At 38.1% G+C, this 25,878-nt stretch overlaps 1 protein-coding gene across 10 annotated transcripts in view; it reads left to right on the top strand.

The window, feature by feature from the left end:
• cacna1bb (calcium channel, voltage-dependent, N type, alpha 1B subunit, b) overlaps positions 1-25,878 on the top strand; it is a 292,647-nt gene that overhangs the window by 202,232 nt on the left and 64,537 nt on the right. For all 10 annotated transcript variants that reach the window (XM_051938169.1, XM_051938175.1, XM_051938177.1 and 7 more), the window contains 8 exons: positions 3,230-3,435; positions 5,347-5,476; positions 7,017-7,146; positions 7,829-7,888; positions 10,623-10,729; positions 19,775-19,871; positions 23,045-23,205; positions 24,150-24,287. In XM_051938169.1, the coding sequence (XP_051794129.1) occupies positions 3,230-3,435; positions 5,347-5,476; positions 7,017-7,146; positions 7,829-7,888; positions 10,623-10,729; positions 19,775-19,871; positions 23,045-23,205; positions 24,150-24,287 (1,029 nt within the window). The remainder of the gene's footprint in view (positions 1-3,229; positions 3,436-5,346; positions 5,477-7,016; positions 7,147-7,828; positions 7,889-10,622; positions 10,730-19,774; positions 19,872-23,044; positions 23,206-24,149; positions 24,288-25,878) is intronic.

The raw sequence follows: 25,878 nt of genomic DNA, 5'->3' as shown, positions 1-25,878 counted from the left end.
TGTCTGTCCTGTGTTTGTTTTATGTTTCACTTGGGTGTGCACAGCCCTCAATGGCATAATGCAGGAAACAGCTTGAAATAAACATGATAGGTTAATTTGCCATGAGGACAGGTGATGGTCACAGTCACAAAGAAGAAAAAAAATTGCACATGAAGCTTAAGCAATGACACCATGGGTGGTTGGTGTCATTTCTGATCGGACTTGCAAAAGGTTGAAAAAAAGGTTGATTTCACACAAGAAATTTAAAATTGTTTTGTGCATAACAGTAAACGGTAACATAGATTAAAAATAATAACCTAACCAATGGTTAGTAACCATTGTTCCTAAATTATGCAGGATTTGTCTTATGTAGCTATGAAATACAACATAATGTTTTGCTTCTCTGTCAATGGTGAAACATAACAATGGGTGCGTTAGCTTGAGACCATAGACTTTACATAAAAGATGAACATAGCTTCAAGTTGCATTATTTGTGATGTCCAGCAGGGAGCAACTCTTCTGGTTGCACATGGTAGTCCAGTTGTATGAAAGTCAATGGGAAAAGGACGCAAATTCTGACCTGATTTTCTACTTCAGTAAACATTTTCCTCATAGGTTTATGGTTTAAATTGCTAATTTCACGTCTCTTTCAATGCCGCGTGATGTTTTTTTTTTATAAAATATGAAGCCATTTAAAGTAAAATGGACGATAAAGCAGGGTGTGCTTTAAGACAAAGCTGCCTCACTGTACATTGTGCTCCTTGATCTGATTTCAAAACAGTAGGATGGTGCCTGTAAAATACAAATTTTAAGCTTCAAAGTGGTAGCCCATAAATTAATGGATATGTCCACAGATTCTATGTTATCATTTTACGTAGTCTGTGCTTGAGATGGGCATCATTTAAATTTGTTAATTCAAAGTATCATTCATTTGGAGCAAAGTGTTGATGAAAACACAGTAACGAACCTATACAAAGTATTTTAAAAATGCTGTTTTGACTCCCTAACTATTACAGTAGATGTGTAAGTAAAATAATTCAATTTTATAGGTGCTGTTATGCCAATGTTGCATTCATAACTTGTTTCTGCTCTGACCAAGTGGCCAACAAATCAGTTATTGTAGGTTTTTAGTATGATTTGGTACATTAATTATTCTACTCTCTTTCATTTCTTTTAAAACCTACACAGTCCATACATGCTTTTGCTGTTTTAGTTTGATTTCTGATGCAGTGTTTTGAAATTAATATATTGAGTGTTTCATCAACATGTTCAATTCAGTGTTACACCACCAGACCACAAACTGCAGCGTGACTCAGACAGATTTTACAATTTGTAATCCCTCTGTTTAATATTTAATTCTTCATATTGGATCCGTGACCTTGCATCACGTTTTATTCTGAAAGGGCAGCTTTGTTATCCAGAGAGCTAATGTGACTTTATTTCTACACAACAACCCAGCTGACTGGACAGAAACAGAACTCTTCATGCTCTCATTGGCCTTTACTTGTGATTTGCATTCTCTGGTTGACCTAGAATATTTCTCTTAACTCCTACAACAGTGGTTCATAAATAACTCTGAGGTGAGAAAGTAGCCCTGAAGACTTTTTGCGGCATTTTCTATCTTCATGGGCTATTAAAAAAACAAACAAACAAAAAAAACAAAATTAGGGTCAGGTGTAGCAGCAGTTTGTCATGACATCAACACACTAAAGCTCTTTTACATTCTGTGTGTCTGACTTGGTTTAATTAATAATGTAGTAGATTTTCTAGGCGTGAATGTCACCTCTTAAGACACCATATGTATAGTTCAGCTCCAAATTATTTATAATAATGCAAAATTTTGATTTAGCGTGAATATTTATTTGACCAATAGATTTTTTTCAAGATGAAAATCTCATTTTTACTAATATTTCCATGTCTAAAATCAATAATGCCCACAGAAATTGTGGGGAATTCTTCAGAGAATGCAGCTTCTAAACAATTGTAAATAGTCCTGGTCAGTAATACAATGTTCTAAAGCATCCTAATAAACAATAATTCGTTAGTCAGGTATTACGGTAATCAACTCTATGACACCATGACTAAAACCAAAGAGCTTATTGAGCTCGCTGAAGATGGAGTATGGACAGTTATAAAGTCACATCCAAGTGTTTTCAAGTGCTAGTGACCTCAATACAAAGCATCTTCAGAGACTACAAGGAATTGCATGCTGTGATAAAGCTTAAAGGTCATGTTAGGAAGACAAGAGACTCCTGCACTGGTAAGAATGGTAATATCGGACGCCAAGAAGAATCCATTGATCACCACAAAAACCATCATTTCAAGGGACACTCTCCAATTGACACAAGTCTTGAAATAGTCTTGACGGACGCCAACTAAGCAGGACCGCACTTCTCCATGACACATGCACAAAAGCTTGTCAAACCTTTGCAAACGCTACAGCCTGGACTAAGAAGACAGCTTTTGGTCACAAGTGCTATGGTTGGATGTGACTAAAATACAGTTGTTTGGATACAGAGATGTGGATTTCATTTGGCAAAAGACAGGAGAGGCTTTCAACCCCAAAACACCATCTTTACAGTCCAGTGTAGTGATATGATTGCAATGTGTTGGAGGTGTTTTTCAGCCGACGGGCCAGACAACCTCGTCAAAGTAAAGAGCATCATGTGAAAAGGAGACAAAGTTAAGATTTATGTAGGGAAACTTCGAGCAGCCTGCAGAAAAACTTGGCGTTGGTCAGCATTGGGGCTTCCAACAAGACCATGATCTAAAACACAAAGCTAAAGTGGTCAGAAAATGGTTAGTAGAGAACAATAATGCCATTTTGGAGCAGCTCAGCCAAAGTCCAGACCTGAATTTAATCAACAGTCTATGGAGGGAACTGAAGACCAGAGTGATGGTGAGGAAACCTTCGAACCTCAAAGACCTGGAGATCATCATGGAAGAGGAGAAATGGAGTCATGAAGAAAAGACTGCTAGCAGCTATAACAGTTGTTTCCTGTGACTGCAAATAAAAATTGATTACTGATAAGCAATTTGCACTTAAACATCATCTAACTGTGTATTTGGACAAAATGATAGTAAAGGTTTGTCCAATTTGTTGCCACTTAAGTTGTTTTTCTCTCAAGAATACAGATAAACTATTATAGATATATTTGTATTTGTGGATCTCGTTTGTTAGTAAAAGCTCGAAGCACCCTGAGAGCAGAAGTATAACGACGCCTGTAATACGGTGCATGTTTCTCCACAGGGAGCGGCAGCCGGACGCCGAGGAGGACGGACTCGTCTGCAGCCCTCTGCAGCCGATGAGGAGCAGCCTGAGTCTGGGTGAAAAGCAGGAAGATGCCGACAACCAGAAGAACTCAACCAGAGCCAGCCAGGCCGGACTCAACAGCAACGCCATCCACATCCCCGTTACCGTCACTGCACCACCTGGAGAGACCACCATCATACCCAGTGAGTGCTCCACGACAGGGAAACATTAGATTAGATACGACTTTACTGTAGAGTAAAAGTCCTAAGACAATGAAATGCAGTTTAGCATCGAACCAGAAGGGCAAAAGCAGCAGTGAAGTGCATTATGTACTGTATGTTAGAGTACAAACAGTATGGACAGAGCACTATGGACATACTGATATATGAATATATAGATACAGTAGAGCTAAATAATGGTGTTAACAAGGTAAACAGTAATTATGCTATGAGATGTCAACAATACAAATGGGTCATTCCAGAATTGGAGGACATTTTACTTCCCACCCATCAAATTTCAAATAACCTGTGTACAAAATACTAAAACTTGCAGTTCTTGTGTCTGGAGTTCCCCCTAAAACACTATTTTTCTCTTGTCCCACCCCTCTGATGACCAAATTGAATCTCAATAAGACAGTTAAAATGAAATTTAAATCGCGTCTTTTTGGTATTTTTTTCATTGATGTCTTTTGTAATTGTGGGAATTTTTTTAATCTACATAATATTTAAAAAAATATTATTCATGATGGACCGTATGTCCCACAACAACCCTGTTAGCATAACCTTTTTAGCTGGCAGGAGAAGAACAAAAGAGTGAATCGCATGAAAAGCTGGAATTAATGTCATCACACAATTTTCCTAAATAATGGGTACAGAAAAGCTGTATGTTCTCTTCTGTTTTTCATATTTTCATAACATTGTTAACCTTGATTAAATGTCTCACTCTACTTCATGCAGCCTTATTATGCATAATTTCAGGAGAAGAGAAATTCCCTTTTACTTTTTTCCATCAGTAAGTCTATTCTCGGGGTCAGCATGCTAACTAAATATCTGGGTTCTACTCCTGAGAAAAAGCTAATATTAGCATGGATTAGCAACCCTGTTACTGTGATTAGAGTAGGATTAGCGAACAACAAACAAAACATGGAATAAAAATGGTACCAGTGACGTGTAAGCTAAGCTAATCAAGCCTTTGATAGTTTACCTATTATTGATGAATATGGAGCAGGAAATTGTAAAAGAGAAGGTTTGTTTCAAAAATTTTGACATTCAAATGCCCTCTGATTCTGGAATGACCCGTATATACACTATTAATAGCATGTACACTATAGACAGTATGAACAATGACTGAGATGGATTGCAGTGTATACAGTACAGTATGAACATTATAAACAAAATCAATCAATCAGTTTATTTCTATAGCACTTTTCATACAAAAAGTAACACAAAGTGCTTAACAAGTTAAAAACAAACTAAAAAAACAATAATGTGAGAAAATGGGATATATATGCAGATTTTGCCCAAAATAAAGTCCAGGGTGAACATTTTGAGACAATTATTGGGGGCACATCAAGTGGGCAAGGATAGGAAGGTGGACGTTTTATTTTTTCCACAATATTTCCTCTAGTCATTTACCAAATTACCAAAACCTGTAAAATACAAAGTTAAAATGTTTGCTTCATTTGGTAATGAAGCCCACATGCAGTGTGAAAATCAGTGATGCCACTGTGATGGTTGTTTTGACAGTTTCATGCACAAACCTCAAGTAATTTGACGAAGGAGAAGGACTCATTTAACTTTCTAAACGGTTTTGTAGAAATCCTGCAGCTCTTTGCTCTTTCTATTTATTAAAGCATGTGTTTGTGCTATTTATCTCTGCATAAACATCCAGTCTTCATAACGCAGCTGTCATGCTCAGTCTTGACCCTCCGACCACCAAACATCAAATTACTCAAGTGATGGATTATATATTTTGAAGGATGCAGAGTAAGTTCAGTCATAAAACAACCACATAAACCAAAGTCCTGCAGTTTATATCCATAAAAAAACCACCTCTCTTGTTACTGTTGGTGCTTCTTTGAGCTAAATGAGCATATTTTGTGTTTTTCGCACCAGTGAACAACATTGACTGTGACAACTTCCAGCTCAGCGAGGAGAAGAAAGATCTGGAAGAGGAGGAAGCTGCTAATGGGCCTCGGCAGATTCTTCCCTACAGCTCAATGTTTGTCTTCGGGCAAACAAACCCGTAAGTTACAACCACAAGGCGACACAGCGAGAACTTCTACGGAAGTTATTGCAGTTTCCAGTGCATATTTACAGCACTCAAAACCCTGCTGCTTTTCTGATATTTTCATTTTTTTAATCACTCTTTGTTATTGCATAAGACCAGCAGAACCAAGGAGCTTTGTACTTAATAAAAAAAGGGGGTAAATAGGAAAGTAGATCAAGAGAGACGGTTGTGTCCAATTCCAGATAGTAAAATCAGACCTTCTGGGTTGTGCAGTCCATTTAGTCAAGATCTGATAAGTTATCTTTTTGCACTCTTAGAATTTACATGCCTTTTTAAAGCAACTGAGACCAATCCAAATCCACTATTAACATACATGAGTTGGGCAAAATATTAGAAACACTTTTAAATGCTGTGCAGTCTACTGCACTATAAACTATTTCATTTTGCCAGCATTTATCATATTTTTGCAAGCATTTAGCATTTTTTGTGAACATTTACTATCTTTTTGTTTGCATTTTGCATCTTTTTGCTAGCATTTACCATGTTTTTTGCTATCATTTAGCAACTTTTTACTAGCATTTAACATCTTTTTGCTAACATTTACCATTTTTTGTTAGTGTTTAGCATCTTTTTGCAAGCATTTTGCATGTTTTTGATAGCATTTACCACCATTTTGTTTGCATTTCACATCATTTTGCTAGCATTTTCCGTGATTTTTGCTAGCATTTAAAAAGTTCTTGCTGGCATTTGGCATCTTTTTGTGATCATTTACCTTATTTTTGCAAGCATTGAGCATCGTTTTGCAAGCATTTACCATCTTTTTCCAAACGTTTACCATCTTTTTGTTTGCATTTTGGATCTTTATACCAGCATTTACCATATTTTTGCTAGCAATTAGCATTTTTTTGCTAACATTTAGCATTTTTTTGCTACCACTTAGCATCTTTTTGCTAGCATTTACCGTCTTTTGTGAAAAATTACCATCTATTTGTTTGCATTTAGCATCTTTTTGCTAGCATTTACCATATTTTTTGCTAGCATTTGCTGTCTTTTTGTTAGCATTCACCATTTTTTTGCGAGCATTTAGCGTCTTTTTGCAAGCCTTTTGTATCTTTTTGCTAGCAGAACCAGGCTCATGGAGGGTGGCCATCTGCCTCGACCTGCTAGATGAGGATGGGAATGTGAGGGTGTAGTGAACAGCATCTTTAAGCCAGTATTTGACATCTTTTTTTTTTTTTGACAATTTTAGCAAAAAATGAAATATTTAGAAGCTGCAGTAGTAGATGGAGAAGAGACAGACAATACAGAGGAGAACAAAGAACATTTTAGAGGTCAGTAAGGCCAGTGGCTGCAGATCAGACATGTAGTACCAGAGATATCTGCAGAGATGATAAAACACAAACTACAAGGAAGACACAAAGTTGAGAGAGGGCAATTTCTCTTGTTGTATATTTATGACAGTAAAAGACATGGTAAAGCCTGGACAGTACCTCGCTAGCACTGCCCAATAGTATGTGTGTCGTACATTCTTGAATATCTGTGTATGTTCTTGCAGGGTACGTCGGCTGTGTCACTATGTGGTCAACCTCCGCTACTTTGAGATGTGCATCCTGATGGTCATCACCATGAGCAGCATCGCCCTGGCAGCAGAGGACCCAGTGCAGGCCAACGCACCTCGAAACAATGTGAGTCACTCTAACATCTTCATTAATAAACATCTGGAAGGACACAGCATGAACACATAAACAGATTTGCATAAAAATGAGCGTGCTTGCTGATCTTAATTGGGATTCACACACAAACACTGGCTAATTCCTTGGGACTGATTGAGAAGTTCTTCCTTACAGGGTTTGACAGTTTGTGCATGATGGGGAACAAGCACGAAAACAAGCTTCTTAATTTATTTTTTGGTTAATTCTGAAGTGACTCTGAGCGTTGGGAGTTTTTCATACGGTGCCAAAATGTGGTGCGTGTCCAGTTTGGCAAAGTGTTTCTGCATCTCCCTGCGTGACAACTTAGCCCATGGTGGGATGAAATACAAGCTCACAGACATGTGACTCCAGCTTTTTTCATTTTGACAGACAAGCACAGCTAATTAATATTCTAGTCAGGGGCACAGAGGGAAACTGAGGTGAAGCTGTGTGTGTGCATTTGTGCATTGTTTATTCATGTGAGCGTGTTGTTGTTTGTGGGTATGCAGGCAGTGAGTGTTTGTGCAGACCTGACAGAGCTTGAGACCTCTAAAAGGACACGGGAACATGTTGTGCATTTCTGTAGAAGACACCGAGTGTTCAACTGAAAACATCTGTCACTGAATCTACTGATGAGTCCTCTTTAAAGATTTATTTCTACCTCTTGTTTTTGCAGGTTCTCAAGTATCTGGATTATGTCTTTACTGGAGTCTTCACATTTGAGATGGTGATTAAGGTGAGAAGGATGTAAAAATGAAGATACATGCTCCAACAAACCTGCCATGCCAGATTTTGGTAATTTACTGGTCAAAAAACATTACAATTTTATATGTTTCAATATTAGATGTTCAGTTTACACATGATCATAGCATTTTAATGGGTTTTCATGTAATTAGGACTTGCTTCATGGAGCGCTGTAATCATTTTCAGCCAAATTGTATTGGGTTTTATCCAGACTCTGTTTTCACCTGCTGACTGCCAAATCAGAGCTCAGTGAGGAGGATTGTACACAGCGTCATGGACAGCATTGTCATGTCCCTAGCACTGCTAATTGGCTTTGTGCTTGGATTTATCCGTAGTGAGCATTTTTCCACCCAAAACACATTTAAAAAAACAGTTGAGGGGAATATTTTTTTCACGAACTATTATGACCCAGTCACTAGGGTCAGCTGAGTGTAACAAAAACAAACAGATGTCACTGATTAGGTAGTACGATTTGTTGCTCAGTGACAACATTAACATGAAAGTGATCAAACAAAGGAAAACAGGGCTGGTGGATGTTGGTTCATTAAAAAACCAAACAAGAAAAGCACTCGGAGAGCACAAAAACTGCTGAGTCTTTGCATCGCTTTTGTCGGATGAAATGTTTAATCAAAAAATTACCTTGCGCTGTGCACAGGCGTGTGTTATGCATGTGTACTTTATATAAGGATGCCAAATCGCATGACCTAAATATGCAGCAGGAATCGATGGGACTCGGAAACATCCACACAATTTAATCAATTGTTCCTTGTATTACTTCCGACAGATAAATCTTGAGTAGTCCGCAGCGTTGTCTGTAGAAAGATCAGTCATGTGATCGTCAGCAGGCAGCTGCCGTAGTGCTCACTTGTTGTCATAGTTACAGTGATGCCGTGCTGCTATCTCGCAATGATACAGAAATCTTTAACCAATCCATGGATTCAGACTATAAGGCCCCATCACTGCCTAAATCTAATTACTTTGTCCTTGTCATTTCTGACCTTGCCTGGAAATTTCATCCAAATCTGTTTGTCTGTTTTTGAGCAATGTTGCTCACAGACAGACAGACAAACGTATGCTGATCGTCACACAGCACTGCCGCGTTCTTCGGCGGAATAACTAAATATCTGATGTCTCAAAACACACATTACCCATTACGCGAATCACCACCCCTCAGTGGCTATAAGACAAACGCAGGACACGAGTAGCTTCTCACCAAACTATTCAGCTGCTTACAGGAGCTACAGTCTACACCAAGACTGGTAACTCCTCACTGAATTAGCAGCAGCTAACGGAAGCTATTTTTTCTGAGTAGCCACGGAACACACAGGACACACAAAGCACACAGACTCAAGAGGCACCAAGGGTGACCTGGTCACATTAAATCCCAGCCGCCCTGACTGAGAGTTTGGTTGAGGATTTATACTCTCTAGGTGTGATGATGGCTGCAGCTGGTTGGATGGAGGTGGAGGAACTGGGTGGCAGCCCAATCAAACTGTTCTCTGTGGAAAGTGAGACATGCCTGAGGTCAAACGACATGCTGTCAGCTGCCAACGTACCTACAACCAAACAAAAACAAGTTACTAAGCAATTAAATTACTTTACCTTTGATTTTTTGACTATTTAAGATCCTGGACAAGCCCCCACTTATTACGACTCAGCCACTAGATTCAGCTGGGTGTAGTATTTAAAGGTGCTATTTGAATATTTACATTTAGACCACCAGGTTGCATTTGTGAATTTTTTCATGCCCTTACATTCAAATATAATATCAGTTTGGTACCTACACAACAACAAAATTATACTGGAAGGATCGATTGAATGTTCTACCTTCAGAGTAGGAACTGAAGGGAACTCTTCACACATCTATTTCATGAGGCCGGTGTGTAGGAGAAGGAAGAGCACATTGTCAAGGTTAAAAACATATTCCTGCACCAATACATTTATGATTGCAAGTTAGACAGTGTGTGGAAGTTTGTTTTTGTGCCTTCAGAGTAGTCAAAGCTGTACCCAATAACTATTCGTACATGCACACTGTAGCACTAAGTCTACTTTCTTATTTTGCACTAATGTGTACAACTGCCTCTATTACAGAGTCTTGGAAGCTTCTTGTTGGAAGCTCACAGCCTAAAGAGTTCTATATTTATTACACTTTTTATGTGTTGAAACTGCGTCTTTGTGCAAACCACCTTTTTACTACTGGTGAAAGATAACTTTGGGGAAATGCCTTCATACTAGTGACTTTTGTCTCTCTTTCAACTAAATGATTACACTGATTAAAGAAGTGCATGTTTTGTGACACTTCATTTTGTCAGGTTGAATGAGGCCTTAAAATTGACTCAAAACATCACAGAGGTTTCTTAAGTGCTTCAGAAGAAGGTCTTCCTTTATTTGTTCTACATTTGACTATTCATCCATGAGGTTCCTCAGCACTAACTGGTGGGAGTCCTTGGTTTTTATTTTACCCTTAAACCAAACAATCCCTAGAGTCCAACCCAGTCTCCACATAACTACGGTATTGGGTGTTATGTCGTTGGGGTATCCTGGTACCAGGATGTCTTGTTTTACACTTAGGACTACTATAACCTGGATGACTGAGAATGATCCAGTTCTCAAGTAGAATTTGATGTAGAAATCCCAGTTGGCGCTTACTGGGTCTTATCTGATTTAACACTGTCAAATGTTTGATTTTCTACATTACTTTATTTCTGTTTATGGTGCTTGTCTAGATGATTGATCTGGGACTGCTGCTCCATCCTGGCTCCTATTTCCGCGACCTGTGGAACATTCTGGACTTCATTGTGGTCACTGGAGCTCTGGTGGCCTTCGCCTGCTCGTAAGTCAAATTTACCTCCTTTGCAATCACAGCAAGTCCCTAAATATGAAGTATTTCAGCCACACTACAGCTAACAAATCACTAGTTGTGTGGTATTAAAGTATTTTTTCGGTCACGTTAACCTTCTTTCCACTATCCATCGCCGGAGCAGGCCAGTGTGTCTTGTTCCAACGAACAACTTTAATCTGCCGGTCCAATTATTTTAACATGAAGTCTGAGGTTATTTTTCCAGCACGATTATGTCAAAGTCCTCTTTCATTGTTACATAAAGTCTCCACAGCTTCTTCCTGCTAGTCCACTAATGGGTCATGCTCAATTTGGCTGATAAGGTTCAGGAGAATTGATTGTCTTGTAAATGCCAGGCTCTAGTTGCCCCTTAGTTGTAGCTTTGCAATTAATCATTTATACAGTATGTGTTCTGTAATCTTCATAACAGAAGTCCAAATTCTTGTCCAGCAGCTTTTTTACCGAGGTAGACCGCATGTTCTATAGCCAGCAGCTTTTTTTTTTTTTAAAACTGTATTCACCTGTTTTGAGCAGGAAATGTAGTCTTCCTTGTAGTCTTGTTGCTGTTTTCTACACTGCAGTAAGTATTTTAACAGCAAATACACACTTGATCTCAGCACCTTTCAACCAATTTGAAGTAAAAATCATAGCTGGAGGAGTTATTGAAGCTTAACAGACCTGTACCCTGGGTCTCTGGAGGAAGAAAGTGTTTATAGGTTTTGTTGGAAACAGTTTATTCACCACTATTGACTCAAATTCCCAACAATTTGTCGCCCGTGTATTCCTCTTTCTAACGCTTCCTGTCACTCTGATTTTCTTCTGCCGGCTGTAGATTGATGCTTCTCTCTGTGTTTTATCTGTTGTCTTCTCTCTGTCACTTTCCCCTCCTCTTTTCTTCTTTGTTTTCTGGCTTGGACTGGCTTTCAGGAGCCTTATGGGGTAATGTCTGCTCTTTCTGCCTTTCCTTCTATCTGTCCACATTCATCTCTTCCTGTTTGTGTCATCTTTTTTCCCTCTTGGTCCATCTCAGCCACAGTGTCTCCATCAGCCCTCCTCTCTCGCCGCTAAATGTTTCAAGCAAATGTCATATTTCGTGATTTTCTATTCTTATCTTCGTCGCCACAGTGCTCTGTGTTACATAAGCGTGTGTGCGTTACCTCTGTGTTTAGGTTGCATAAGTGCAATTACCTGTTTTTCTGTTTATCAGCTGTATTTCATGTGTTAAGGAAGAACAATGTACATAATACAATAATTGAACAGAATACTGGACTGTCAGAGACATAGTGACAATTTTAAAGGTTCAAGCTCTCTAAACGTTTTCTAAATATTCAGAAACAAAATTGATCTGAGTGTCGCTGTGCATAACAAGAGCAGGAACTTTAAAAGAAACATGCTAATTGAAAACTATTAAACAGACTGAATGAAGCTGTAGCTTTCAGATACAAAAGATTCAAGTATATTTAATGTATAGGCTGATGTAACTCAGTAGTATACAGTAGATTCATAAACATAAGTCCTATCCAAGTGTTACTGCATCATTTTACTCTGGTATGTACTGACGTCGTCCTGACATAACCAGAAAACTGTGATTTATTTACTTAGAAGAGTTAACTACTTCCCCTTCACCCTTCCATTCCACATTCACTTCCTCGCCAGCATTTTTTCCTTCTAATCGACTTCCTCATCAACTCACATTCATGTAACACAAGTCTGCTTCAGACTACATTCACAGTGCAAGGGTTGAAAGTTAATTCTACCTCTTTAAAACCTGGATATTACTTCAGTATCAATCGTATTTTAGTAGTTCTGGCTTCTGTTGGTTGTTAGACAATGCATGACAGTGTATAACATATTTTTTGCTGCTTATAAGTAGTTGGATGCAGAGTTATTCCTGTGAGTTATTTGCTGGTGCTCACTTTAGGATTGCCCTCATAATGCAAAAAAATGAAGAGAATTTGGGTAAAGAAGACAACATAAGGTCTTTGTGTGTGTCCAGAATGTTGGCTTTAAACCGACCTGTGAAAACTCTCCCACACTCAGTGTGCATGAATTAATCTTTGATGACCTAAGGGCAGTTACAGACCAAGAGAGAGGCAGTCAAACATCCAATGCCAAGCTACAGACAAATATATTAGTCATAAGTCATAAAATATTTAAAAACCACAAGCCGATTTTATGCTTCAAAGGATTGTTACTGCAAACGATTAAGAGTTCTGCTGTTTTGATCCTGCACCCACAATAAAATATGCTGAAGTTATCTTCATTTTGAACCAATCGCATACAAGTCTATCAAATTGCTGAGAAATAACTGTCATTCAGTCGTATTCATACTTTTACATGTGCTATTGACATCAGAATATGCTTCAATACATTCAGATCCAATGAAATTTGGACATATTGAAACACTGATTTGAAACCAATATTACAAGATCAAACCTGGTCCAGTTTTGGTCTCAGTAATGAACTGTGTGTAAAAGATCTGTAAAGTGAAACAGAAGTGGAAGTACTTAAACTTGCATTCTTTCACACAGCCAGCAGGGGCGACTCCTCTGGTTGAAGTCTTTTAGAAAATGACCCAACGTCTCACTTGATTTACTACCTCAGGAAACATTTTCCTAATGAATTTATGGTCTCTTTTGCTAATTTCAAGTCTCCTTTAATACATTATGATGTTTATTTTGTAAACTATAGTCCCATTTAGAATAAAAATGATGATAAAGTAGGGTAGGCTTAGGGAGTGCACAGTCTCCTTGAGTTTGTGCCGTCTTTCTCAGATTCTCAGTCATCCAAGTCATGGTAGTCATAGGAGCTTCAGTAGAAATCAGCTGAACTTCTCTTGTAGGTTCTTGAAGATGTTTCACCTCTCATCCAAGAGGCTTCTTCAGTTCTTCAGAACGTTTTCAGTTCTTCAGAAATGAAGAAGTCTCGTGGATGAGAGGTGAAACATCTTCAAGAACCTACAAGAGAAGTTCGGTTAATTTCTACTGCAGCTCTGACAACTCCTGGAGTCCTTAGTCAGATCACCTCTACACTCATCACATCAATCTTCAAGAAACCAAGAAAAGAATGTCCAAAATTCCAAACTTGAGGCTTCAAAATGATAGTCACAATGGCCATCTTTTTTAAATGTATAGTCTGTTGTCCTTGATAAAGTCTCATTGACTCATTCAAATCTCTTTACTAGACCTATTTGAAAAACTGAAAAAAGCTGTGAAATGTTAAGAGGTAGATTGTATTGAGTTACAGAAGCTGCTCAGACAGCCAAACATGAAGTCAGGACTTGAGTTCTGTGATGCTGCATGTAACAGATTTAGGACCACATACTTGGTTTGGACTGAGGGGTAAAGTGTGATTTTATTTTCTCACTTGCAGCGTGAACACAGTCAAACAGCAGATTGTTCTCATCAACAGAGTCTCTCATCTTTGCTTCCCCCACATTGAAACACCGTCCATGGCGTCATCCTCTGGCTATAAATGTGATTTATTCCCATGTTCGACAGCACAAACACTCTTCTGTCCTCACGTTTTATCAGACTTGTCTATTGCCTCCCTCCTCCAAAGGGCGATTAGTTGAAGTGCTTCTCTGTCTCTGTGTTTTCGATGTTGTAAGTCTGAACTTCCAGTACTGTCGCTGTATCTTCATGCCTGTGTGATATCTGCTTTCTTTAAATGCTGGTGTCTGTTTTTTTTGTGTTACTGTTTGCTTGCTTATCATTGCTTTTTCTCATCAGATCGCAACAAAGCGTGGCCAGGTGGGAACTGTCCCTCTCTACTTTTTACTTATTGACCCCCTTATCCCCTCTTTTATTCCCCTCCACATGTGAAACACAGATTTGATCAGACCCTAATTAACTTTGTCAACCACCATCCCAAGCTGTTTGGGATATGACCATGACTTCCCTTCCTCCTTGCCCTTTTTTCCTTTTGGAAAATTATCCTCTTGTCCCAATATTGGGGCATCAAAACAAATAAAAAAGACAATATTGGGAATTTAACCTCATAGCTTTCAGAAGACCAAGATAAAGTTGCTATTTTGCTTTTTCCACTTTCACAAACCTTTTCAATCTTTTCACACTATCTGAAACTCTTTAAACCACAGCTAAACCGGGTTTAATCGGTCAAATTGCTAAGCGATAACAACCTTCACCTTCTTTATGCAGTGGACTTAGAAGAAAGTCGATAAAGGATTATAGCTTGTCACCTGAACTCACCTTACCTGACTATTATTGAACATTAAGAGCCCTTATGTGAGGACAATGATAGACGCTTGTGTTTTTTGGGTTAAAAAAAATGCAGATCCGTGTTGTTTTTTGGAGATTTTTAGATGAGGGTGACAAATAAAGCCACTTTCTACTCAAATTTGTACTTCATTTTATGTTTTGAAGCAGCTAGAACAGGACGTCCTCTTGCAGTGTTTACAGTTCATAAAACATACTCCCAGTAATAAAGAGTAAAATGGAAAACAATGCAAATGAGCTGCTGATTATGCACCAGATTATCTAAATGAGCATAAAAAAATCTGCTGACCTACAGCACTGATTGTGCTGCAGATATTTTTTAAAAAGTAAGATTTTTATCTTGTTTTTGTGTTTTCATAGCAGTCAAAGTAAACTCGTACAAACTACCACCAAAAAACTAATTTGTTTGGAATGTATTTGAATATGTAGGCACATTTATTATGAAAAATTCCTGCATTAATTGCGTTCTTGTACATCCTGTTTGGCTGAGGTGGTAAAGTCGGATCCAAACAGGAAATGCTGCTCACTCTTGGGAGGAAGCAGCTTCGAGGACCAGAGTCGCTGAAAATGACCTCCCATGGCTGCTGCCGAACATATTACAATGATGTGAACACATGACATGCACATATCACATCCTCGCCTTCTGAAAGCTATTGGGTCTCTGTTCTTTGCCATCTCAATGTGTCGAGGTCCTTGATAGCAGGACTGGCATTGACTGAGCTGACTGCATGCCGATTATCCAGGTTATCCACGCATGACAGCCGCATGTTTTAGGAGTTTTCATTGAGAAAGAAGGAAGGAAAAAAAAAACCCTCGAGCCTGAAATATCTGGAACCTCCATCCTTCCTTCAGCTACATGTTAGGAAATAGATCAGTTTCATTATCCTGAATGTGTTTTCTGCCGGTAAAGGTTTGAGGGTTGCTTTACTGGTGGTTTTCCATGCATCACTGGACAGACAGGAGTCTTTAAAGAGAGTTTCTGCAGCACTGACAGACTGATCTGAGTCTGTATGAATGAGAAAATGTGTGACATGATATTTAAATCAGAGTATGAAAAGAAAGGCAGAGATAGAAGAAGACAGTGTTAAAAGCCATCTGACTGTGTCATAAAACTCTACCTTAGAAGTTTCCTCGAGAGGAGCTGACATTATGATGCATACATATTCCAGACAGCGTTACCGCTATCCTTGATTCCTAACAGTCAATATCCGTGTCAGCCCAAAAATACCATATCAGTCGACCCCTAGTTATTTGCTGTAGTTAGCCGAGCATGCTAATAGTTACTGCTGATGTTAGAGCAGATAAACAAATTTTTCAATCCATGTTTCTGCTTTTAGAAAGGTGACCAAAAGAGCAAAAACATCCCGAAACCAATGAAACCAATCGGTATCTATCTTGCATATTTGGATTCAAATGAACTTAAACTTTATTGTCATTGCACAGAGCATACCTACTAATCAAATGCAGTTTAGCATTTAACCAGAAGTACAAAAACAGCAGTAAAGTGCATTATTTACAGTATGGTATATAGGAGGAGTCAGAATAGGACGAAAAGTGGAGAAGAAAATAGAAGTCGTGGAAAAAGACAAGAGGAAGGACAGAAGAGGAGCGAAGACGAGAGGAGGAGGAGAATATTGTAACAGAGAGTGATAACTCACGGTGACTGAATGCTGCTGACGGACGACCTGCGAGAGAGTGCATCTCGATTTTGCTTTACAAAACTGTACATGCAGAACAAAAACAAAAAGAAAAAAATGAGACAAATGTGGAGGGGACAGGTGGACGGTCTGTCTGTCCGTCCACCTGTCCCCTCCGGCTTCACAGTAAACAACTTATCTGTGCAGCAACAAAAGTATGTCTGTCAGCAGTGGCATTATTAGGACAAAAAAGTGTTCAGGAGTTTCATTCCAAAGCAAGAAATTATATTTTAATCGTACAAATTAAGCTCATAGAGGCTCATGTAGCTTTTAAAAATATGGTCGAATTGAGATTCTTGGAATTTTTTTGTCATGAAACCCTGAGTTTCTCTGAAACAGTGCACAGAATACACATAAAACAGTCATTTCAAAATAAAAGCAGCTGCTAATGAGCTTGCTGGCTGAAGTTTTACCACACTGTTCAAAAGCACAAATTAAAAATATTCAGGGGACACGGATAAACAACACACAAGATCACATAACAGTAAGAACAGTGACAAAGTGGGACGATATCCAGTGATTTATAGCAGAACTGACCTGGTTCTCAGCTATTAAAGACCAACTCAGAGATGATCAGTTTGTCTAATGAATAAAAGCCTTTGAAAAACTGAAATATGCAACACAATTAGCCAGATCTTTTTTGTGTGAGAGGAAAATTGCATTCCACATAAAACAAAATAAATGTACACCTCCGTTAAAAAGTTTGGGGTCACTTAGAAATGTCCTTATTTCGAAAGAAATCAGTTTATTTTTCAATGAAGATAACTTTAAATGAATCAGAAATCCAGTCTGGACATTGTTAAAATGGCTGATTTTTAATGGAATATCTCCATAGGGGTACAGAGGAACATTTCCATCAACCATCACTCCTGTGTTCTAATGCTACACTGTGTTAGCTAATGGTGTTGAAAGGCTCACTGATGATTAGAAAACCTTTGTGCTGTTATGGTCACACATGAATAAAAATGTGAGTTTTCATGGACACCATGAATTGTCTGGGTGGCCCCAAACTTTTGAATGGTAGTGTAGATATGAGGACATATTGAATAAAAGCTGCATATATTCTTAGAATCTCTACTTAGTGGTCTGTTGGTGCATTTTTACATAAGTGAAAAAACCTTTTTTCCGTACTGTAGGAGTAATTGTAATTAAAACATCAGTAACATGCTGTATCAGTAGCTGCAGGGCCTCTAGAGGAAACCAACAAGACTATTAGACTCTTGTTTTTATGCACTTGTGTCCTTCATATATTAAGTATGAGCTGCGCGCACACACACACACACACACACACACACACACACACACACACACTTGCTTTGGTGCTAAGATTTTTTTTTTCCTTTTTCTAATGAAGCCAAGAAATAGACAAACAAGAAACAGCGTTTATGGAGAGTGACAGCAGCATTGTGTGTCTGTGTCACTGATTAATTAAAACCCTCACTGTCTCTCCCCGTCCTTGGCCAATGTCACTCTCTGACTGAATGATGGCTCGACTGTATGTTATTAACGTAACAGCTAGTTCTCAAACCCCCACACCTCCGCCTCCCACTCCGGTGACCAGATAACAAAACGCCAGTGGTTCCTGCAAAGAAAACTGTCTCCTGCAACCAGGGGCGGATTCTTTGTGCTTTTACCGTGAAAACTACTAGATATTTTATGTATTATTCAGCAGAAACGGCTTTGTGTGGAGGAGTAAGTGCTGAAAGAAGCACAACTGCAGAGGAAAAAGACGCTGAAGCTATTTAATGATGCTGCATGGTGTAGAGTTTAATTCCACTATTGTGTGAAAAGCTCTTATCATAAATCATGTTGCTTAGTAAGTTAGTAAAGGAAGCAGAGGAGAAACTGAAATGAAAGGAAAGGAAGGAAGTATAGAGCTGATGGAGGTAAGGAAAGAAAAGTTTGAAGGGTGGAGCAGATTGTAAGAATATGATCATAGAAAGAAAACTCCAAGAAAACGGTGGTACTGTACGAATAAAAGGAAAGAAGGGAATAAAATAAGGTAGGTCAGATGAAAGAAAGAAAAGGAAGAAAATGTTAGACCTTCAAAACAAGAAAAGAAACGAACAAAAACACACAAACAAAAAGTCACTTAGAAAAAACAAACAAGCAAATAATGAAATATATGAAAAGGTCAGACTTAGAAATAAACAAACAGAAGCAAAGAAAATAAAACAAAATATCAGACCAAGAAAGAAAAAACAAACAAACCATTAAAAGAAAAGGTCAGACTTGAAAACAAAAAAAAAAACCAAAGAAAAGAAAACTAAATATCGGACCAAGAAAGAAAAAACAAACTATTAAAAGAAAAGGTCAGACTTGAAAACCAAAAAAAAACTAACAAAAAAACTAAATATTGGACCAAGAACGCAACAATAAAAAAACAAATAAAACACTATTCAAAGAAAAGGTCAGACCTAGAAACAAAACACAAACAAAAGAAAGTGAAAGATCAGACCTAGAAAGAAAGAAAGAAAGGATAAAAACAAAAAAAATCAGACCTAGAAAGAAAGACAGACAGAACAAAAACAAAAGATCAGACCAAGAAAGAAAGGATAAAAACAAAAGATCAGACCTAGAAAGAGAGAGAAAGAAAACAACAACCAAAAGAAAACAAAAGATCAGACCTAAAAAGAAGGAAAGAAGCAAGCAAACAAACAAGAAAAGGTCATAACAAGAAAGAACCAAACAAACACAAGAAAAGAAAGCTTCAGACCTGGAAACAAATAAGCAAAAGGTCAGACTAAGGAAGAAAGAAAAAACCAAACAAACAAATGATCAGGCTTGGAAAGAAAGAATTGATAGAAAAGGTAGAAGTAAGGAAAGAAAACACTGAGAAATGGACAAAGGGGGGAAGAAATGAAAGAATGTGATGAAAGAAAGAAAAACAAAACAAGAAAACAAAAACAAAAACTAAAATGCAGAAAGAAGGGTAAAGAGAAAGCATCGGGTGTGATAAAACGATGGTACTGCAGCATGTTTCTGCAGAATAACATCCACATGCATGTCCCCTACTAACAGAACAGAAACATGTTCGAAAGCAGCTGAAAGGTTTCACATGTTCCTCAGTCCTCCCAGACACTAACCGAACCTTCAACCTGCAGAGGGACCAAAGGAAAAGACATCAACACTATCAAGTCTCTGAGGGTCCTCCGAGTCCTGCGGCCGCTCAAGACCATCAAGAGGCTTCCCAAGCTGAAGGTACACAAATCCAATCTGTCCCTTCACTTAACAGACTCACTTTGACCTGCAGTTTGGATTTGATTACGAACTGTACCTTCAGTTTGGTAATTATTCGGCTTTTGTGGTGCTCAGTTGGCTGTCGAATCAGAATAATTCCTGAGTTTGCTGGCCACAAGCTTTGCGTCATTTAGATGTTTTCTTTGTTGTGTTTTTGTAGCTGGAATTGGGTTACTGCAGTCTGTTCCTGGAGATGTGGGGGTTTTTATTTAGTTTGTCATCCATCTTAATGAAAATGTGTTAAATTCATGTGCATGTACAAAGACGCTTACTGTAGAACAAAGTAAAGGTGTTATGTTAATGGAAGGAACTGGGAAGAAATATGTAAATTAGACTCACTTTGGCTGCTGTAGTTCAGGCCAGTTGGTCACAGCAGCAGAACTAAAGATAAAATGAGATCTCAGATTTTCACTAGTTTGCTAAAGCCACTACACTGCATATACACCACCAGTCAAAGGATTGGACACACCTTCTGATTTAATGTTTTTTCTCTAAATTCGTGACTTCCCATTGTAGATTCTCACTGAAGGCATCAAAAGTATGAATGAACACATAATTTCAGACGCTGTTCATTTATAGTTTTGAATCCTTCAGTGAGAATCTACGATGCAAAATAGTCATTAAAAAAACATTAAATCAGAAGGTGTGTCCAAACTTTTTGACTGCTAGTGTATGTTATATATACACGATTATAGCATGTTTCATTTTGACTTTATAGAAAATTCTGACATCTCAGTCAAAATCTATTTGACCACCAAGTTTAAAACTTTCAAATTCAAGGTGCCGAAGAATCTCAAGTGCAGCAAAAACTCAGTGACATGAAGAAACTGTGAAACAAACAAAAAAACTGCTGCTGTTGTGACCCTCATCAAGGCCTCAAATGTTTGCTCTGACACAGAAGTGGCAGCTTCCCTCTGGTGCGTGAAGGCAGCCGATCATCCAAAAGTAATGGATCTGACAAAAGATGAGAGATTTGATTGGAGTAATAAAAGTGAGACGATTGAGACAGATGGGAGCTGGCAGACTGACGCCCGTCCACAACTCAGCTCCGATACTTGGACGGAGCGGTTTGACTGACAGGCTGGCAGCAGAAGTAGCAGAAAAAATATGCTTCATCCTAACTGTGGAGTAAAATGTGAAGAAAAAAAAAAACTTGATGCTGATCAGTCATGCTGCAGCACACTCATTGGTTAGATTGCATACATGTCAGGACGGATCCACAAAGCACTTCATCTCACTGAGAGCTCTGAGCACAAACTGACAGAGATGCTGAATGATCGGCAAACGGCCCTGCTTGTACTCAGATGAACCGATCTGGTTGTTTGCAGGTTGAAAGATGTTTAGACGTCTGGCTGACTTTGTCTGAAAAGAGAGTTTTTAGACATTCAGATTAAATGCAGCCACTTTTACAACAGCCTGTTCACTGTCGAAGTCTGAATGAAGCATAAGTTTGAATTTACAAAACATTTCAAACACATTACTGGTGATTGGAACATTTCTGAGATTTTTTCCACACATTGTTGTTTAGGAGTGTTTTGATTGTTGTTACTTATTTGACATATTTTAACAAATTTTTGGCAAAAAGCAAAACATGCCAATGAATCAGGTTTTTAGATTTATCTTACAGTGTGAAAAGCTCAGTCTCCAAACTATAAAAGCATGTGAAGAGAGAAAAAAAATAGGAAATATACTCCAGCCACAAATGGTTGGAGTATAAATATTTTTCTTATGTTTGAAGCACATACTTATTGTACAGATTTTCTTTCTTTTTTAATACAAGCACAAGCTGTATCAGAGTTTCAGTGTTTTCTAATGGTTAGAAAAGCTTAGACTGTGCAACCTACAAAGGTGGGTGAGAAGAAAACAAATGAAGAAAAAAATGCAATTTTTGTTAATTTTATTAGCTTAAAATAGATATTTTATTTTAATTGTGAAAAAGTTGTACAGGAGAGGCTGAAACCTAAAAGATATTTTCCTTCCAACAAAATATGAATATGCAAAAGAGCTGCTGTTTATTTTGAAAATCAGAGCATCCCTTGAATTTAAAAGAAAATTAAAAGATAAAAACTATTGACTTTAATTTCATTCAAATCTCCCCAAAATTACAAACAAATAATAAACTGCAATTTCCCGTTTGAAAATCAAAAAACGAATAAAGTAGTTACTTTGTTTCATTTCTTTTCTTTTCAGAAAATCTCTTTGTGTGCAAGGACACTGTCAGACAAATTATATTAGCACACGAATAGAAATGTAAATTCGACTACAACAAAAAAACTTTATGGTTAATGGGAGTTAAGAAAAATGTGTAGAGATGCATAAATTGCAGTCATGGTTTCAACAACCAACAAAGTTAACTTGGTTAAGTTGGAAAACGGACAGCAATCTCCTGTGCTCAAGTCTAATGGGTTTTTGACCCATCCATCTACCCTGACCTCCTCTCTCTGCCCAAAAAATCCTTTAGAGAAGCAATTAACAGACAAGAAAACTCTACAGTATTATAAATAATAAAGAATTTACTTTTACCAGTTTCCTTTAATTCGAAGAACACTGCTAGCTTGTTTCATTTACTATCCTTTCAGAAATTCTGTTTTTATGTGAAGAAATTCTCAGATAAATTCTACCACAACGGAAAAAATACGTTACAAATTCAGACATTTAACAAAAAGACACTCCACAACAACATTGTCAACAATAAGCACAACAAAATACAAGTAACATACACTTAATATCACAGATTTGTTTAACAGAGCTACACTGGAGTGTATGAACCAAGTTAACTCAGCTAGAAAAGGACAACAAACAGTCCTCTTCTGTTCTGCTGTCCCATCTATCCACCATGACCTCCTCTCTTTGTAGAATTTTTTGCTCTATTGTAATTTCACCTGACTTTTTTTCATCTGCATAATTATTACATTCAAAAAACAGCTTTGTCACCTCAAAGTAAGCATGTTTTTGAGCATAATTTAGGACAGTTTCATGCAACAAAAAGCTGCGAACAGACCTATAATAAGTTTGCATCTGGTGTTCAAAAAGTCTCTCAGAAAGCCAGTAAGAACACCTGGAAATTAAGTATAGATGAACATAAGTCTTCCATATATTGTTCTGATGCGTGTTTGTGTGTCGATGTGTTTCAGGCCGTGTTCGACTGCGTTGTGAACTCTCTGAAGAACGTCCTCAATATCCTCATCGTCTACATCCTCTTCATGTTCATCTTCGCCGTCATCGCTGTGCAGCTGTTTAAGGGCAAATTCTTTTACTGCACTGACGAATCCAAAGGCCTGGAGAAAGACTGCAGGTTTGTAACAAACTGACTCTTTCTCAGCTTACGTGTCCACAAGTAACTGAACATTTCATTGCAGCAGAGATTTAGATTGTGCTCAGGTCAGCTTCTTAGAAAAACATACGCTACCATTCAAAAGTTTGGGGTCGCTTAGAAATGTCCTTATTTTTCAAAGAAAAGCAATATTAAATGAATCTGAATTTAACAATCTAGACATTGTTAATGTGGTAAATGACCACTGGGGGTCCTTGACTTACATTGGAGTTACGTTCAGAAGTCGGCATAAGTCGATTTTCACCCTAAGTCGGAACTCTGGTGAAAATGTTAACAAAGTCGTTACGTGATTCACGATCTCAATCAGTTATTCGTAAAAGTCATAAATAGCAATGACTGTCGTACAAGTATCAGTCATTTTACAAGAAGATAATGGAACATAATATGAACACGACAAAAGCACAATCCAAGGTGGCCTACAACGGGTGAATGTAAACATAGTGCCGCGTGTATTCATCTGCTCCGCTCACTAACTAGTTCCACGTAACCAGTTTCGACCTAACAATGAAACTCTGTACGTCGTAAACTGAAGACCCACCTGTAACCGACTTACCAGCGAAACACCATAGGTCGAGGACGTCATAAACCGAGGACCCCATGTGTTCTAGCTGGAAATGACTGATTTTTAATGGAATATCGAGCTGCAGAGGAACATTTCCAGCAACCATCACTCCTGTGTTCTAATGCTACATTGTGTTAGCTAATGGTGTTGAAAGGCTCACTGATGATTAGAAAACCCTTGTGCAGTTATGTTAGCACATGAATAAAAGTGTGAGTTTCATGGAAAACATGGAAGGTCTGGGTGACCCCAAAATTTTGAACAGTGTTCATATTCCCTTTAACTTCCACCCATGATCTTTACTACCAGTGTTATGAGTTTCTTTTTCTTCTTCTCTCCATTTCAGGGGTCAGTTTCTGGACTACGACAGGGACGATGTTGCCGCTCAGCCCAGAGAGTGGAAGAAATATGAGTTTCACTACGATAACGTTCTCTGGGCCTTTTTAACACTCTTCACTGTTTCCACCGGAGAGGGCTGGCCACTGTAAGTCATTTATTATTCACAGAATAAACTTAAACCAGCTGGATATGATCATTTACAACATAAATATGAAATAAATGAGTTGGTTTAGAGACGACTATGTGCAGCTGATAATCTGTATTTGAGTATTGGAAGCTTTCTTGTCTTTGTAATGCTACAATTTCCTTTAATGATTTGTCCTGAAACACCCTCAGCACACCTGGAGGTAAATACTGCAGCAGTAGATCGAAGCCTCCTGAATCCTCCCAGGCTTAATTACAGTGTGTTCACTAAAGATGCAATCACAGCTCACTGGAAAGAGGCTTTAGTCTGCTATTGAGCTAAATCACCACAAGCACCGTCATTGTCTCTGTGATGAGCCGCTTGCTTCTTTCATTCATCGTCTTTAGCAGAGCGAACTTGTCACAATCGCCTAAAATCACACATTTGAAAGAAATGGTGACAGTTTAAGAACACCATGACCACAAAAGAAGGATCTCAGTTGTATTTATGATTTGGAATAACTCACTTAACCAGTGATAGCCTGTTTTCTGAGTACCAAAATGACCACTGTGCAACCTTTCTGTTATTAGAAATCAATCATTTCTGTTAAAGGAAGCATTTTAAAGACCTCCTGATAGAGGAGTAGTTAAGATTCCTACCACATAGGTGCAAATAATGGAAGCCCTGGACCTTTTTGTGCATGAGTCCCCTGCTCTTTTTTCCCCCCATATTTGCAAGTAATAAAGGCAACAAAAATCTAACCTCAAAACGGTACAATTGCTTGGATACTATAGTGTTCAAACTCCTTTATGTAAGGGGTAATGGAAGTAACAAAAACAGCCAAGTGGGCGCTGTATAACCAGAGTATGAATTGGTTCTTAAATGAAAATAGATACGTTACACAAATCACAAAACAACGAAAGAAAAGTAGAAACTGAGGGCAGCGGATGCTGCTACTACTTTCACTGGAAATTAGTAGTACTGTATACACTAAGCAAGACTGACTCAACAAAATAAAAGCTTTTAAACCTATGCTTTCCAAATAAATAATACACAGTAAGTAGAACCCTATCTATTGTCTAACATTTCCACAGTCAACAACACATTGACAGTAGCATCCTTAGACTAGCTCCAAACCTTTTTTCCCGAAAACTTTAAATTGGCGAAGGCATCGATCAGATGTAGGGACTCGCACATGCATACAGAGTGAAACACACAAAAGGAAAAAAAAAAAGAAGTGCAGAGGTCCAGAGCAGTAAAAACAAGAAAAATAAAGTCTGTGGAGCTGAGGAGATGGTGGGTTGATTTAATTAAGTTCAACAACACACTCTGACTGACATCAGGCATCCATGTTTGCTTTCTCAAGGCATTATTACTGTAAGCACCAAGTTGGAGACAGTTTTATTTTTACAACATTAATTTTTTTGACAAACACGCTTTTTTAAAGTACAAGGTCACTGTTTATAGATTATATTGCAGTTGCTTTAGAAGAAATATTGTGCCGCCCACCAGCTAAGAACACCAACTATAAACAACTTATACTACATACGTGGGGAGTGAGAGCTAGTGTATTACTCCACCACCAGTGAGTGCAAATACTCAAAAACTACAG

This window comes from Acanthochromis polyacanthus, chromosome 18, assembly GCF_021347895.1.
Source record: "Acanthochromis polyacanthus isolate Apoly-LR-REF ecotype Palm Island chromosome 18, KAUST_Apoly_ChrSc, whole genome shotgun sequence".
NCBI lineage: Eukaryota > Metazoa > Chordata > Actinopteri > Pomacentridae > Acanthochromis > Acanthochromis polyacanthus.
The sequence above is the reverse complement of the archived record's forward strand: the minus strand, read 5'-3'. Positions and strand labels throughout refer to the sequence as shown.